The sequence below is a fragment of the Equus caballus genome, chromosome 24, assembly GCF_041296265.1.
Source record: "Equus caballus isolate H_3958 breed thoroughbred chromosome 24, TB-T2T, whole genome shotgun sequence".
In the NCBI taxonomy this organism is placed as follows: Eukaryota; Metazoa; Chordata; class Mammalia; order Perissodactyla; family Equidae; genus Equus; species Equus caballus.
In genome coordinates this window covers 18017779-18034207 of record NC_091707.1, presented here as the reverse complement: position 1 = coordinate 18034207, position 16429 = coordinate 18017779, and the positions used below count along the sequence as shown (strand labels likewise).

Sequence of the window (16429 nt, the reverse complement as noted above, 5' to 3'; positions counted from 1 at the left end):
TACATGGTCTGTCTGATCTAGTCCATGCTTCTCAGTTCTTCTTATGGGTTAGTCTCAGTCTTCTCTTTCCCTGGTGGTCTGGAAAACTGTTTGTTCTATTTTTGTTTGGCTAATTTTTCTTCTTTCTTCTGATCTCAGCTTAAGTGTTAAAATCTCAGAATGTTTGCCTGTGCAGCACCCACTTCCTGCCATTCTTCTTCCATCCCTCACTATCTTCCCATCATCTCTGCTCCTGTTATGTACTCTTAGAATGTCCAGGACTTTTCTTTCCCTCACATTTATCGCAATCGTAATTAGTTATTTCTATAATTACTCATTTAATGTTGGCACCCTTGCCTAGATCATTTCTATGAGGTCCTGCAGGGGACCCTGTCTGTTGAATTCACGTCTGTGTTCTTAGTTCCTGCCACAATGCCCAGCATAGTAGTTACTCAGTAAGCATTTGCTGAGTTAATGAAAATCCCGTTTCCATCGCCCAACTACCTGTTGAATTAACCATTCAGCAATGTTAATACTGAAGTTTGTGCACAAATTTTTAATTTTACTTGTCACATACTATTGAATTCTTTATTTGTATTTTTTTCCCTGTTAGGCTATGAGTTTCTATGAGTTTTTATGAGGATGCAGTTTGTGTTTTATACATCTTTTTATTCAAAAGCCTAACAGAGTGCTTGGCACTGGAAATTTTATTTTTCAGTGAATGTTTATTAATGAAAATATACTTTTAAAGTAGGATTAGCAAATGGAAAATTTTACAGATATAAGAATTCAAACTGGAATTACCAGCAAATGCTACCAGTTTAAATTACATACTGAGTGGGAGGCAATATATGATATCTATCTGCATGAAGGAGGGTAGTAAGGAAAATATGTAAATTAGTGTATATTAGTCTAAAAAATGCATTAACTGATGGTGAACATTTGAATGTTTATTTTCTTGATTGGATCTTCTACTGTAACATTCTTTTTTATATAATTAATGCTTTTTCTCTAAGAAAATTTAGAAATTTTGTATCCTGCTTTTGTCATCAGATTTATGTGAGCATTTTTTCTCACTTCATTAAATTTTTTTACAACATGATTTTAACAGGAGCATAGCTTTTCATCTTATGAGTTTACCATAATTTTTCAATAATGATTTTGTTGAATAATTATATTAACAATTTTTTAGTATTATACATAATACTCAGTGAACATTCTGCAAGCATTTTTGTGTTCATATCTGCTTTTGCCTTAGAATTTTAAAAGTAAAATTACTGGGTTAAAGGGTGCACACATTTGTCATACTGTTCATGTTACAAATTATTACCTATCGTCCTCAAAAAGTATTGTACCTGTTAACATTTCTAACAATAATGAGAGTGTGAATTTAGGCTTAAATTTAGGCTCTACTGTATTGCATATTTTAATTTTAAAGAAACCTTGTCAGTTAGAGTTAAAAAAAGTGATAATTTGACCTTATTTGATTACTGTTGAGGCCACATATATTTTATGTTTCTTGGCCATTTGTACTTCTTCCATAAATTGTTTGCATTTTTTGCTCATTTTTCTATTGGAGTGTTCTAACTGGTCATAATACTGTTCTAATATTTTAATATCTTAATTTTCATTAAGTAATTTGTTTATTGAAGATGCTTTAAGTTGAAAAAGTCTTGTACATTTCAATAATATACAGTCATGTGCCACATAACGATGTTTCAGTCAATGACAGACCACGTATATGACAGTAGTCCCTTAAGGTTAGGACTATATAGCCTAGGTATGTAGTAGGCTATACCATCTAGGTTTGTGTAAAGTACTGTAGGGGAGGAAGAAGCTTTCCTCTACCCTCCTAGGTTCTCTGGCTGGTCTAAGAATTAAATTGACTTGAGACAGGTTAACAGCAGAAAAACAAACAAAAGTTTAATACATATATACATGGGAGAAACCCGGGAAAATGGAGTAACTCGCCAGAATGGCTGAAGCCTTCACCTTAAATACCATCCTCAGCTAAAGACAAAAGATATTCGGGGTGGGAGAGTCAGGGACTTCAAAGGGAAGGAAGGCAATTCACAGGTAGGTGAAAAGGAGCAAATGTTTGGAAAACAGGTATTTCTCTAGCCACACAGAAACAGAAGAACACAGAGGGACACCCAACAAACAGACTTTTCTAGGTTCCTCCTTGACCACCACCTAGTTCATGTTATGCTAAGGTGATAGCTCTCTTCCTGAGACAGATTTTTTTAATCTGAATTCTTTTAGGCGGGTAGGGGGGAGGTAACAAGAACAACTCTCTGAGTCTTTTTTTTTTCTTAAAAATAATCAATCTAAAATAATCCTTATGTTAAAGAGACGTATTTTGGGGTGGCAGATTTTGTCCCACTTCACACTTTATGATGTTCACAAAATAACGAAATGGGCTAATGATGCCTTTCTCAGAACGTATCCCCATCATTAAACGACACATGACAGTAGTCGTATTTAAATAATTAGTAGTTTAATTCCATTTTAAGTTCTCACATAGTAGAACCTGTTTGATTTTTGTAAGTAGTATTAAGTTTTCTTTGCAACTTTCTTAAAGAAGCTTTATTTTGTAAACTAGGAGCCTTTTGTGGCAGATGAGTACATTGAACGTCTTGTATGGAGAACCCCAGGAGGAGGCTCTAGAGGGGGACCTGAAGCTTTTGACCCTAAAAGGTGAAGTAAAGATGTTTTCTTCAAAGACACAATCTAGTACAAATTTGTGTTTGGAGTAGAGGTGACTGCTGGAATTCCTCTCAGTGTTCATGTAAAGGGATTTTAGTTAACAATTGGCCAGTAAAAGACACAGGCGTTAGAAATTTGGGATTGATTTTTTTCCTCTTACATTTGTTTTATTTTAGAGGAGGACTTTAACTGATATGAGGGGAGGGATTTTATTGCACTATAAGAATTGAATTCTTTCTCCAGTTAGTAATAAATTAGAAAAGGTTGGTTACATTGCTAACATAAAAACATGTTGAGTATGTTGTTTTAAGTATAGTTGTAAATCAGGGGAACAGAAAGTCACTGTGCCTTGGAATGCACAATATTATTTTTATATAGTACATTTACTTTTTTGACTGTTTCTATAAAATTGTTGTCTATTCTGGGGGTTAATGGAGATTCTGGGTGATTTTCATTCACGTCAGAGATGATCCCTAATAAGACACTGTAGAGAAAATTTACATGATCATCCCTACTTCAAGGAATGCTCATTGATATTTTATTTACAATTATAAGTAAATTGGTCAGTTCTTAATGATTGATCCTGGATGGATTGATACATACTCTAATTTTCCTCTATTAGGTTATTAGAAGAATTTGTAAATCATATTCAAGAACTCCAGATAATGGATGAAAGGATTCAAAGGAAAGTAGAGAAACTAGAGCAACAGTGTCAGAAAGAAGCCAAGGAATTTGCCAAGAAGGTACAAGAGCTCCAGAAAAGCAATCAGGTAAACATTTAGCTAAGCAATGAATAGTTTGTATAGGCTGTAATATTTTTATTTCCTTCCATTTTTAAGTTCTTGAAAAAAGTCTAGTCAAATGATAGTAGCTATTGCAGTTTCTCTCTACTGCTCCCATCCCATGGGATAAAAATGTTAATCATCATCAGGAACTCTTGGCACTGGCTTGCTACTGAGCTTTGGTTTGGGATTGCAGTACTCCCTTCTTAGGATGCGTTGGTATCCAGTACAGTGTGGTCCTTGCTCCTCTAACAATGCAGACTTTCAAGAATGACACTTCAGCAGACCTCTATTTTAGGGCCTCATTATTAGCTTGGATATTTAGGTAGTCATTTGCATTCTCATTTAATCATGAAACGAAGTAATACTAGACCAACTATTGCCTGGATCAGGTTTTTCCCCAGGGAAACCTGGTCTGAGAAGTTTCACAGAAGTCATGAGGTGTGTGCCCCAATGAGAATTCTAGTGTAACTGTGGGAAAAGCAGATGTGGAACTCTTTCAGAGTAAAACAAAGTCTCTAGATTGGCTCTGGAGTAAGTAGGCCAAGCTTCTTAGCCATTGTTAGGCCTTAGACTTAATCTGGAACCTCTAAATCCAGTTGACAGCGTGGGCCTGATCTGAAACTTGATTGTCCTTGTAAGTGTAGCTTGAGGAGCATCACTTAGCATTGCTGCTTCCCAGGGGCTGTTAGCTCTTTTAGTGTTAGAGATTAGCAACCAATTTCTGCTCAAATTTCATTTGTTTAGATTCCTTCACTTAAGCATATATGGCTGTGAGAAAATAATTAATAAAGTCAGTAATTTACAGAAGATAATGTATTTTTAATTAGTAAAGATGATAGATTCCAAATACTTGTAATGCAGTTTTCCCTTGGTGGTAGTAATAGTTTTAATAGTTAATCTAGGGGCTGGCCTGGTGGCATAGTAGTTAAATTCGTGTATTTCACTTCGGTGGCCTGGGGTCCATGGATTCGGATCCTGGGTATGGATCTGTGCACTGCTCATCAAGCCATGCTGTGATGGCGTCCCACATACAAGAACTAGAAGGACTTACCACTAGAATATACAACTATGTCCTGGGGCTTTGGGGAGGGGGAAAACAAAAAAAGGAAATTTGGCAACAGATCTTAGCTCAGGCCCAATTTTCCTCACCAAAAAAAGAAGCCTGCAGGGTACCAGCCTGGTGGCACAGCGGTTAAGTTCACATGTTCCGCCTCAGCAGCCTGGGGTTTGCCAGTTCAGATCCCGGGTGCAGACCTACACACTGCTTATCAAGCTGTGCTGTGGCAGGTGTCCCACATATAAAGTAGAGGAAGGTGGGCACAGATGTTAGCTCAGGGCCAATCTTCCTCAGCAAAAAGTGGAGGATTGCCAGCACATGTTAGCTCAGGGCTAATCTTCCTTAAACAAAAAAAAAAAGTGTGCAGAAAAAAAAGTTATTCTAGCAAGTTCTGGAGCGTGTCTGCTCTGCCACTTATTAACTGTGTAATCTCAAGCAACTTAACCTCTGTGTGCCTCAGTTTTTCCATCTATAAAATGGGTCATTGTAAGGATTAAATAAGTAAATACATGTAATATGTTTAGAAGAGTGTCTAGCACAGAGGAAGTCCTTAGTAAATGTTTGCAGCTTTTCCCCCCTCAATTTAAGGATAAAACAAAAGTGTAATACTGAATTATCAGTAATTTTGTTAATGGCAATTGTAAGGCATTTGTTGTATGTGATTTTCGTCTACCACAGGACAGCCAGTATACCCAGGGAAAAGGGGAAGAATATTCTAGGAAGTAATGTACCTTTGCCTCAGTGGAATAATTGTTACAGTCTTTTCTGTTTTCAAGACTAGGAAAAACCCATTTTCCCTTATTTATAATACTAGTATTGCCGTTTAAATATTTAAAGACTGTTATATAGTTTATTTTTAAATAGAGTCTTTTACTTCTGACATATTTTTGACTCAGTATAGTAGTAAGCGAGTTGTTCAGATTACTGGTCCCTTTGATAATTAGTTCTTTGTTTTCAGAATCATTATTTAGGACTAAATGGTACTGGGAACTTCGTTAAATAGGATGACTAGTAAGTAGCCTTGCTGTTCTGTTGATTAACATATGTATTCTTGATAAAATGTGATTATTTTAATAGTTAAAGGTGTAAAAGTCTGCAGCTTTTTAAAAACCTTGGTTCAAAGGTTTTTAGATCATGCAGTGCTAACAGGCTTGCATCGTTTTTGTGGATCACCTCGTACATAACTTCTATGGCATCTTTAATTACCTAAGTTAGAGAGTAGTGATGAGATTGGTGGTTTCGTTTTCATATGAATTAACTCATAAACATTCTCTGGTTGTATTTTATGCTTATGTACATTTTTCCTAGGTTGCCTTCCAACATTTCCAAGAACTGGATGAGCACATCAGCTATGTAGCAACCAAGGTCTGTCACCTTGGAGACCAGTTGGAGGGGGTCAACACACCCAGACAACGGGCAGTGGAGGCTCAGAAATTGATGAAATACTTTAATGAATTTCTAGATGGAGAATTGAAATCTGATGTTTTTACAAATTCTGAAAAGGTAAGCACTGTCAGAAGGATAAAAGCAAATTACAGCATTAATAATGATAACCTAATTACGAACTACAGTTATTACGTTTCAGAGTTAGACTTCAAATCATTGAGTATCTGACTTATTAAAAATTTTTATTGCTCTGATATGTAAATTAGTACACTTGCCTGCAGCTTGCTGGTCAAGTGTTTATATTCAAATTTTTAATTCGATTGCCATTTTTCTTTATGAAATTATGTGTGGTTTAGAAATGGCCGAGGTAATTTTGTTGATAAACTTTTCTTTTCCATAATTGACTTTTAATATTATCAGAATTTAATAGTTACATGCCATTGGGTAAGGGGGTGGTCTGACCTAAATCCATGATAAGCTGCAGTATCTTTCTGTACAAGGAATTCAGAGCTTCTAGTTTTTATTACTTAAATAAAGATCTCCTCTGAAGAATTACAGCAAAAGAGAATTGAAAAATCTGAATTAATTGTTTATGTTAATCCTTTTTGTAGCACACGTCATGTAGTCCTGGTCCAAGGGTACATGGTATTGGCTGCCCTATAATCTTTTGAAAGAAGGTTTTAGCTTACTTTCTTCCCCTTGGGGGAAAAAAATCAAAATACATGAAAAAATAGACACTTATGGATGCACGTGGTAGCATTCTCCACTAATATATTAAGTACAGTCTTCCTGAATTATTCCGAGGCTACTCTCCATGGAATATCTCAGTGGAATGTTAAAAGCTAAGTATTGTTGAAGTTCATTTTGAATTAAGCAACACGTTCTTTGTGAGTAGGAACTATATAGCTATAGAATTTATAATTTTTAGAGATCTTTGAAAAAATGGTTACATATGCATAGATAATTCCTCTAAAGAAAGACAGTATTTTAAAGAATGAGTTTCAGGAATTATATTTGTAGTATAAAGTAGAACTGATAAGATTAGCATCAAGAACATTATCACGCTTAAACACTTGTAAAACACTGGCAATATCTAGCTTTCATACCTGTGATTTTTATGTATAACAGTGTGTATATATTACACAAAGCTTGAACACTGAACTGTTGTTCAGGACAATTATGGAGTGCTTTTCTGTTTCCTAAATATCAACATACATGTAATATATTATAAAAGAATATATAATATGAAAATGTTTTACATATAGAAAAATTGTGTACAATTCAAGTCTTATGCCTCGGATTACCTTGGATTATACCTGTTGGATTCTATATTTATGTTTATGCTCTCTTATAAGCAAAAGGCAGGTATTTTAGCTAATGTGATTTGGCCTGTTTATTTGAATACAGTTCAAGGCAGCCATTTAGACTCTAGAGAAAAATAAATATTTTTAAATTGACTGATTACACATATTTTTAACCTTATTTGTGTGGTTTGTAATGTTTTGCATTATGAAATTGTGTTCTTTATACTTTTTAAACATTTGAATTATCCTCAAGTAATTATGTGGTTTTTGGTGTTACTATTGTCTCTTAATTTTTGAGGTTTTAATTGAAAGAAAATAATCTTCATATTCTTGGCTAGTTCATTCGCTTGGTCAGTCAGCTATCTGTAATTTTTGAGGAGTAGGTGTAGACTAACAGCGTTTAAGCTATTTCCTCTTATTTTCTCTCCTTTGCTTCACTCTCTTCTGTATCCCATTTTCTTTCATCTTGTGTGTTTCCTTTTTCTTGTACTTCATTCCTTTCTTCCCCAGTTGTCTTGTTTTTCCTCTCATGTCTCCTGTAAGTTTTGGGTTACTGTTTGCTGATTGTGAAGCATTATTTTTGGCCTGGCACCATCACAGTTAACTACACTTAGCAACTCATATATGGCATTAGGTTACTAATTATCAGATAAACTTCTGGCTCTCTCAATTTTTGCACTCTGTACCAGCCACCTTCCCAATGGAAAGAATAGGAAAATCACCCACACGGTTAGGGAGGTGTATGATTGTGGAAGGAATTAGAATAGGATAAGAAGATATCAACAAATCTTATTCCTTTCCAGGGGTAAGATATCAACATGTGTTATTCCTTTTTCTTCTTGCTTCATAATCCTTTTTGTTTTTTTAACCTTTACTTTTCAGAATCTTCTAATTTCCTTCCCTGGAAAAAACGTATTTTATATCCATATGATATATTCTCTCTTATCCCTGCCTTACCAAATCTGTTAGTTGTTTGACTGCCTAGAATTGCAGCTTATTATTGTTCATGTAGGTAACGCCTGGTGATTCCGATTATCTTTAACACTGTTTGTTGGCGTGGGTGGTCTCTCACCTCACCTGTAATGTCAGTAACAGATGTAAGCAAATTATTAGGTTGTGATTTTGACAGCTTCCGTATTTATTGTAGCAGTATATTTTAACTGACGGGTGACCTTAAGAGCTACTTGTGCTTTAAGCAATTTTTACAAAATAATTACCTGTGGGAGTTCAATAAAATCAAGTATTATTTACTGCTGTACTTCTTACTATGCTAAGTGAAATCTGCACACAGCACATAATGAGGACTACTGTATCTTAGAAGAACACCAACGAAATCCTGTTGGAAATATAGAGCTGACTGTGTACCAGGCTGGTCCTTTTTGGAGGGGGTATTGATGAGGAGAAAAAGATGGACGCTGCTAGGATGACTAAGTGGCATGGTGAAAAATGGTACTGCAGTGATACCTGTGCCCATGTGCAGCAGGATAGAGTGAGTGAGCGGTAACTGAAACTGACAATGGCATGCTGACTGGGAGAGAAGAGGGAACTGGAGCAGAAATGCTATATTCGCTATCATTTGGCAACAACAATATTGTTTGGACCTGCTGTTGTTATCCACAGTGAATGATCCTAAAATCAGTTCCTGAAGGTGTGCCAAAATAAAACTCAGTACTTATTTGAAATTTTTTAAAAAGTAAACTTTATATAACTCCCCTACACATTAGTGTAAGTAAGCACAGTCAAATATTTGCAGTTGAAGAATTTTAGACCCTCTTGCCTAAGTCCATTAGTTCTACAACATGACTATGTACACACATTTCTGTGCCAGTTTTTATTCAGGAGACTGCATATTAAACTTTATCTTTGTTTTTAGAACATGTTTCATAAATTAGTGTTCATTAAATGACAAGCATTTTTGTTGTTTTATTCACTTAGCATAAAGTGGGATATGTGCAGCAGTATGATCTGAATTATTTTCGTAAATCTTATTTATCCTTTTTGGTTTCATAAACTCAGGACAGACTTACACTTCTGCTTTCAGCAAGCAATGATTCGAATTTTTTCAGAGTAAATTTGAACTGTAAGTTTCATTGTGAAGGCATTGTGGCATAAAATCTCAAGATTTCAGTATCAGAAAGATGAATGTTTCTGTTTTATTGACTTCTTATTGCTGATACCCTAGATGTACTCCTGTTGCTCACAAGGTTCTATTTGTTGTGGATTTTAAAAGAAAATTGTTTGGGTAGGGGGTCTGTGTGCATACATCGGAGGGAATATTACTATTTTTAAACATAAATTATTTTTTGATATGCCTAAGGGGTTTTTTAATTACTGCTTTTATTTATTTTTTAATAGATAAAGGAGGCAGCTGACATCATTCAGAAGTTGCACCTAATCGCCCAGGAGTTACCTTTTGATAGGCAAGTTTATTTCTTAAGAGCTAATTTGGATATAGTGTAATTTATAGAATAAAATTGTATTTTTCCCTGTATGATCTTGCTCATTAATTCAACAAGAATTTATTGAGCACCTCCTTTGTACAAGGTACAGTATATAATAATTGATTGAAAATATATGGTCTTTTAATCTCTAAATTTAATGATATATGTTGAAATAATTTCAATCCTTTGTTTTTCTTCTGAAAAAAATTGGTGAAGGAGAATTTTGAAATTGACTGAAGTGAGATTTTTGAGTTTTCATTTTTTGGACTTTAACAACCAGGGTGGGAGGGGAGAGGGAAAGTTTAGACATGAGGCCATTCAGCTGCTTTTTCCTGTCTCTAGATGAGAGTCCTTAAGCTTTTTGGAGTCTTGGATACCTTTGAAAAGCTGATGAAGCTATAAAGTTTCTTAAAAAAAAAATCTTATACACAATCTCTACAATTTCAGGCAGTTTTAGCCTCTTTAACCTGTCTACAGACTCCTCCCTAGGGACTTCTGGTTAGGAACCCCTGCTTTAGATGCACGGCTCTAGGGCCATTGCTAAGTCAGGAATTAATGGTTCCATCCTAAAAGAAACTTCACTGAGAAGGAAATTTTTTCATCATTTCCTGGTCCATGGAATGTCAGACTCTTTAATAAAATCTGGGTAGGAGTAGTTCCCCATGTAAATATCTGAAAGAAGTATGTCTTCCCATATAACAGACAAAGTATCTGTTATTCTTTTGGTAATGCTTGAAGATCCTCAGGTACAGGTGGAATATAAGTGTATTGCTATACTTAAAGCTTGACCATTAGGTCCCAAACATAGAGTGAGAGTGAATTTCCTACCCCTAAAATATATCTTATTTTGCTCTCAACTCCATATCATCATAAAGGATTAGCAGTAATGATTATCATTAATAATCTCCTACTTGCCTAGTATTATATGATTTTTAAAGTCACCCACAAAAACCTGTCTTTGACTTTATCTCATTTCAGAGTTGGACCATTTACTTAAATGGGTAAAATGGGTGGCTCACAATAGGTGCATGATAATTGTTGGCTACATCTTCCACCCCCTTTCCATCCTATTGTCCCCTACGTGTGTATACTCATCTTCTCTCACTTCTTAATTACAAACTTCTCTGACAGTTTTCTTTTAGCCTGTCTACCAAGCCTTGGAATTGAGTATAGATCCTAATCAGATTTAATTTTTTCACAAAGAACAATATGGTCTTACATGCACTCTGTTATCCACCATGACGTTGATAGATCAATTTTGTATAACTCTCTAGATTTTTATTACCTTCTTCATCTTGTCTTTGGCATCTCTTTTGCCAGCCACTCTCTTCTTCCTTCAAACTGATTACATATGGTCTCTCAACATTAGTTTTCCATGATGTACATTCCCCCTTGATAGTTAAAATTTGAAAAAATTCTAGTGTATGGTAGTGTGTGATATTTTAGTTTCTGGATTTGCAAAAATTCAATGATTACTCTGCCAGGCACCTTGCTGGGTCTTTTTTATGGCTTCTATTTTATTTTTCTAGTTTTAAAATAACTCATTTGTATATACTTATTTTATCGTTTTTCTTTTAAATAGCAATAATGGAACTTTATATGAAAAAATCCCAACAGAAGGGGGAAATAGACAAATATCAAGTGAATTTAAATTCCAGTGAATATGAGTAGGGACAGTAACTCAGTATTGGGGCTGGCTGTGTTGTTAATGTCTAATATAGAACTCCTCCCTCCTTAATAAGGGAATTGGTTGTCCAGTGTGGGTCTCCTAGATGAGAACTAGCTACCCTACCTGAATTGCCCAAATTCAGTTTTGTTACCTGGCGTGTTTCCTGTCAGTACTTGCTCCCCTCTGGCTTTGTCTTTTTTTCTTTCTTTTTTTATGATGACCTTTAGTACACTCGGGGTTCCCATAGAACCCCAAACCCAGTTTCTTCTTTTATTAACATCTTACATTACTTTGGTACATTTGTTATAGCTAATGAACCTCATAATTGGTTTTTATCTTTCAGATTTTCAGAAGTAAAATCCAAAATTGCAAGTAAGTGGGATTCTATTTATTTAACAGTTTTGCATAGGTAATAAAACTACTTGCGTAAAGGAAAACAATAGTAAAAGCAGAGATAGGGAATAATGTCATCCCCCCCCCATCCCTGAGTTTGATTCCTCTTCCTTGAAACAACCATTACTAGTTTCTTGAGTATTCTTCCAGAGCATTCTATGGACATACAAGCATAGAAGAACATAAATCGTGTATATATGTATAGAATTTAGTTCTATCCCCATTTATTTTAAAATAATTGGTAGCATACTATACAAATAGTTTTATACTTTGTGGTTTTAGTTTAACAAAGTATCTTGGAGATTGTTTTGTATCCGTACATATATCTCTAAAGTAGGTTCTTTTTTTAAAAAGCTAAGGTCACATGAGCATTTCACTATGTATTTAATTCCTCACATGATCAGTTTGATTCTTGCCAATCTTTGGATTGGATTGTAGGCAGATCCTTCTAGGTTTCTGAAAAAGCCACTGTATTTGCAGGCTCCCATGGTTGCCTGAGTCCTGCTTTGGGGGGCCATTGCATAGAAGGTTCGAAGAACCATCTATTCCAAAAGTGTTAGAATAAAGATGACATAGATAGTTGGACTTCCTGGAAATGTTTTTCATCACTATAGATTACTCCAAAGTTCAGGTATTCATTCAGAAACATAATAGCCTCAAGAACGTAGTGAATCAAATACCACAGATTGTTTAAAGGTGGAATTTGATGTTGAATCCACCATTGTTCATGGTGAAGGCATCTGAATTCAAGTAGAGTTCTGTAGTCCTCCTCACCCTTTTCTCAGCTTCAAGATTTTTCCTCTCTCTTGCTATCAGAAATGACATTGAGAAGGTTTTTCCCAGTCAGCTACTTTTTTAAGAAACAATGGTATATGGCAATCAGACTATGAGAGCTCATCTGTTTTACCAGTTGGGAAGATTTTTTTTGTCTTGAAAATAGAGATTTATATACCACAGTATATTGTAGGGGCTAAACTCACTGCCTGTAATCTCATATTGTTTTTTTAATTCTCTCAAAAGAAGGCTAGATCCGTAATCATTATATCTGTAAATAATTCATATACTTGTAGATAACTCGGATACTTTGTCTGTCTCATTGTAGCTGAATGACTGTCTTTTTATTTATAGGTAAATACCATGATTTAGAATGCCAACTGATTCAAGAGTTTACCAGTGCTCAAAGAAGAGGTGAAATCTCCAGAATGAGAGAAGTAGCAGCAGTTTTACTTCATTTTAAGGTAAATAGTGAAAATTAAAAATGAAGATTAGTCTTCAAGACTGTGGAGATTATATAAATTCTATATATTATAATCTCTGATTTTCCCCTGTAGTTGTATGATTATATCACAGTGATAATTTTCCTTGTTTTGAATAATTTGAATGTATATTTCACATCTCTTTCCATAACTGATATTAAATTTTAGATGTTTTAATATTATTTAAATCAGTATTTTATATTCAATAATATTAATGTTTTTATCGATGAATTTATACAGTTTGACATAGAAAATCATATTGTCTGTCTTCTTGGGTTAATTTTTTTTTTTTTAGTCAAATATGTTATGAAATAGGTCAAAAGCAAGAAGACTTGACCTTATCTATTAGAATATAGTAACCAGAGAGTAGATGGAATATGACTAGTAATCCAGAGGCTCTCAGATGGTAATACAAAGGAATACTGTATTATGGAACTGTCTTCCTGGAATTTGAATTAGGGAGAGAATCCCTGTATTGCAGTGTATTTCTGCAAAGGACGTACTTGAAAAAACATAGTGCTTACTTCAGTCTTTCTTTATATTTGTATCAGATTAGGAAAATATAAGCCATTTATTGAACTTTTCATTTAAATAACATATCTGAATCTGAATGAGTTTTGAGAATGACTGAAGACAATAGTGTACTTTGTGTTGCTTACCTTACTTGTTTTGAAGTATGATTTGTTAATAGGGGAAAAAAATCTCATTGTAGTGGGCTTATGACAGATTATTTTGTTTAAACACATTCTATTAAAATGGATTCAGTTTTAGAAGTAAATTTCGAGTGCCGGTTAAACGCAGCTCTGTGTAGATTCTTGCAAGGGAAGGCAAGTGCTTTGAATGGGAGAGAGAAAAGAAAGAAATATATATACATAAAACTTTTTCTCAAGACCTTGAATCTGTGTATATGTGTGTGTGTGTGTGTGTGAAATGTATGTGCATGTTTTAGAGTTGAAGGAGGTGGCTAGGTGATCATGGGGCAAAATGGCTGTAAAGAACTCAGTTATGCTTTAGTTTTTTTCTGTCAGTCTCAAGTCCTGCCAGGATATGAATTAGCTGATCAATTTCATAGAAATGTACTGGGAGAAGATAGTAGGTTATTGGTTTTCTACGGTTAATTTTATTTAAGTTCAACAACTGTTACTGTTGGCCATTCATTGGGATATAGACATAGCTTTATTATATGTAATATTTCTTTTATTGAGATTATGAGTATTATCATAATTGAACCAAACAGTGATATGTATTTCTTTCTTCTTCATAGGGTTATTCCCATTGTGTTGATGTTTATATAAAGCAGTGCCAGGAGGTAACATAACAGAACACTTTATTGATTTATTTTATTTTATGCTAATTTGTGTTAAAAACCATTTAAAATATTGTGTAAAATGCCTCTGCTCTTTAGGGTGCTTACTTGAGAAGTGATATTTTTGAAGATGCAGCAATACTGTGTCAACGGGTGAACAAACAAGTTGGAGATATCTTCAGTAATCCAGAAACAGTCCTGGCTAAACTTATTCAAAATGTATTTGAAATCAAACTACAGGTAATTTTAAACAATGACTAAGTAGTTCTTAAGGCAATATGTGATTTTTTCCACTATGTTTTAAAAGTTTTTTAAAATTTGGTTTGCTTATGTAATGCCCTTAGGAACAGTAATCTACTTATTCAGTGAAGGGAAAGGAATGACAATGTCATGCTTTTTGAAAAATGTTTCTTGCTCATCCAGAAAAAAGGTGCTAATCACTAAGTCTCATCAGAGCACTTGTTTGAAATTTGTTGGTAGCAGCAGCAGCAGTAACAGGTTGTAGTAGGGTAGCCTCAGGTTGTATTTATTCTGGGTCCTCACCTTGACTAATAGATGGCATTTGTGAAATTGGACAAGAATTACAAGTGCAGTCTTTAGAATTTTTTATAATATGATACTAACATGAAAAGAAGAAACACAGGAATTTAACTTACAGCCTTGGCTCCCATAGAAGTATACCTTATGGCAACATTTCCTAAAGTATGTGTAGCCCTGGATTAAGCAACATTACATAAGTTTTTAAAACATGATTTAGGGCTTGTAATAGCCTTTAAAGGTACTAATATGTATTGTGATTCTCTAGAACTGGGGGTATAATGTACAGTACTCTAAAACTGGGAAGCTTCAGAGTAATGCCTGTTAATGTCTTGGGACACTAGTGTTACCAGACCATAGTTTGAGAAAAGCTGCTTTAAGGAATTGACTCTATTGGTTAGCCTCAGCTTTTGTTTTTTGATTTTTTTTTTAAATGTATTTCATGAGGGATGAAAGGCCAATTTCAAGAGAAAAGATATTTTCAAATTCTTAATACTTATTCCCAAAACTGATAGAGATGTACAAGTAAATATGAGAAGCGATAAAAACTAAAAACCTATTTTCTTATTTTTTTATATTGGTCTATTTTCTGTGCATTGCCTTTCCCATTGGATTTTAAGTCAGAACAGTTCAAGAATGTGCAGAAATTTTAGAGAAAAAAAATCTTGACGATATTATTTAGTATTTACTTAATTGACAAAATGTTGACTTTTCTTTTTTAGAGTTTTGTGAAAGACCAGTTAGAAGAATGTAGGAAGTTCGATGCAGAGCAGTATCTCAAAAATCTCTATGATTTATATACAAGGTATATTTTTAATTATTAGAAAATAATAACATCTCATATTTCTTTTTTTAATGTAAAATGGGGAAATGTTCAGGTGTTTTTGAGTAACAGTTTGTCAGATAACAATATACCCTTTAGCATTAAATGGTTGGCTCTCTAGAGTAGTAGTGTACAAGAGCAGCATTCTTAGTACACCAAGTTAAGGAATTGGACATTACGCTTTATATTAATGTAAATTAAGGAAACATAAAACTTTGTTTACCTTGATTAAACTAAGACTGGAGAATTTTGTTTCTGATTTTAATTGTAAGCTAGTTCACTATTCTTTAGTTTTTTTCCTCTAAGAACTAGTATAACTGCACTTACTTTCAGTTAAAACTTTAGAAATTGAAAAAGGAAGTGACAAATTCTTAACAAATGACAATTTCAGCCTTAAGTCTGTTTTGAGAATTTATCTTGTGCTTTTGTAAATGACATCGTCACATTTAGAAATATTATATCAGATGCTTCATATGGAGTTTTTTTCCCAACCCTATTGCTATTCCTTAGTGTTATTTTGGGAGGAGGGTTTTCAAAAGCAATCATAGTCAGAAAGTCCATCTCGACAACAACACTATTTTGAGCCTATCTTTAACAATGGGGAAAAGAAAATTAGAGGAAAGTCCACATGGACAAACACAAAAGAGAATGAACGGATCTCTCAGTATTCTGACTTGAGTACCTTGCCATCAATGGCATTAGAGCATGCTTGAAGCCTTTCTGCCACTGTTGCCATTTCTAGACTGGTTGGTTGCCTCGGTTTCCTCTCCTAAGTCATCCCTAGGAG

General features: G+C 34.4%; 1 protein-coding gene across 1 annotated transcript in view; it reads left to right on the top strand.

Annotated features, from left to right (window-relative positions):
* EXOC5 (exocyst complex component 5) overlaps positions 1–16429 on the top strand; it is a 50741-nt gene that overhangs the window by 14910 nt on the left and 19402 nt on the right. Inside the window, exons 2-10 of the mRNA XM_023627792.2 lie at positions 2582–2676; positions 3308–3455; positions 5836–6030; positions 9573–9637; positions 11671–11699; positions 12849–12958; positions 14241–14285; positions 14382–14522; positions 15542–15624. Of these exons, the coding sequence (XP_023483560.1) occupies positions 2582–2676; positions 3308–3455; positions 5836–6030; positions 9573–9637; positions 11671–11699; positions 12849–12958; positions 14241–14285; positions 14382–14522; positions 15542–15624 (911 nt within the window). The remainder of the gene's footprint in view (positions 1–2581; positions 2677–3307; positions 3456–5835; positions 6031–9572; positions 9638–11670; positions 11700–12848; positions 12959–14240; positions 14286–14381; positions 14523–15541; positions 15625–16429) is intronic.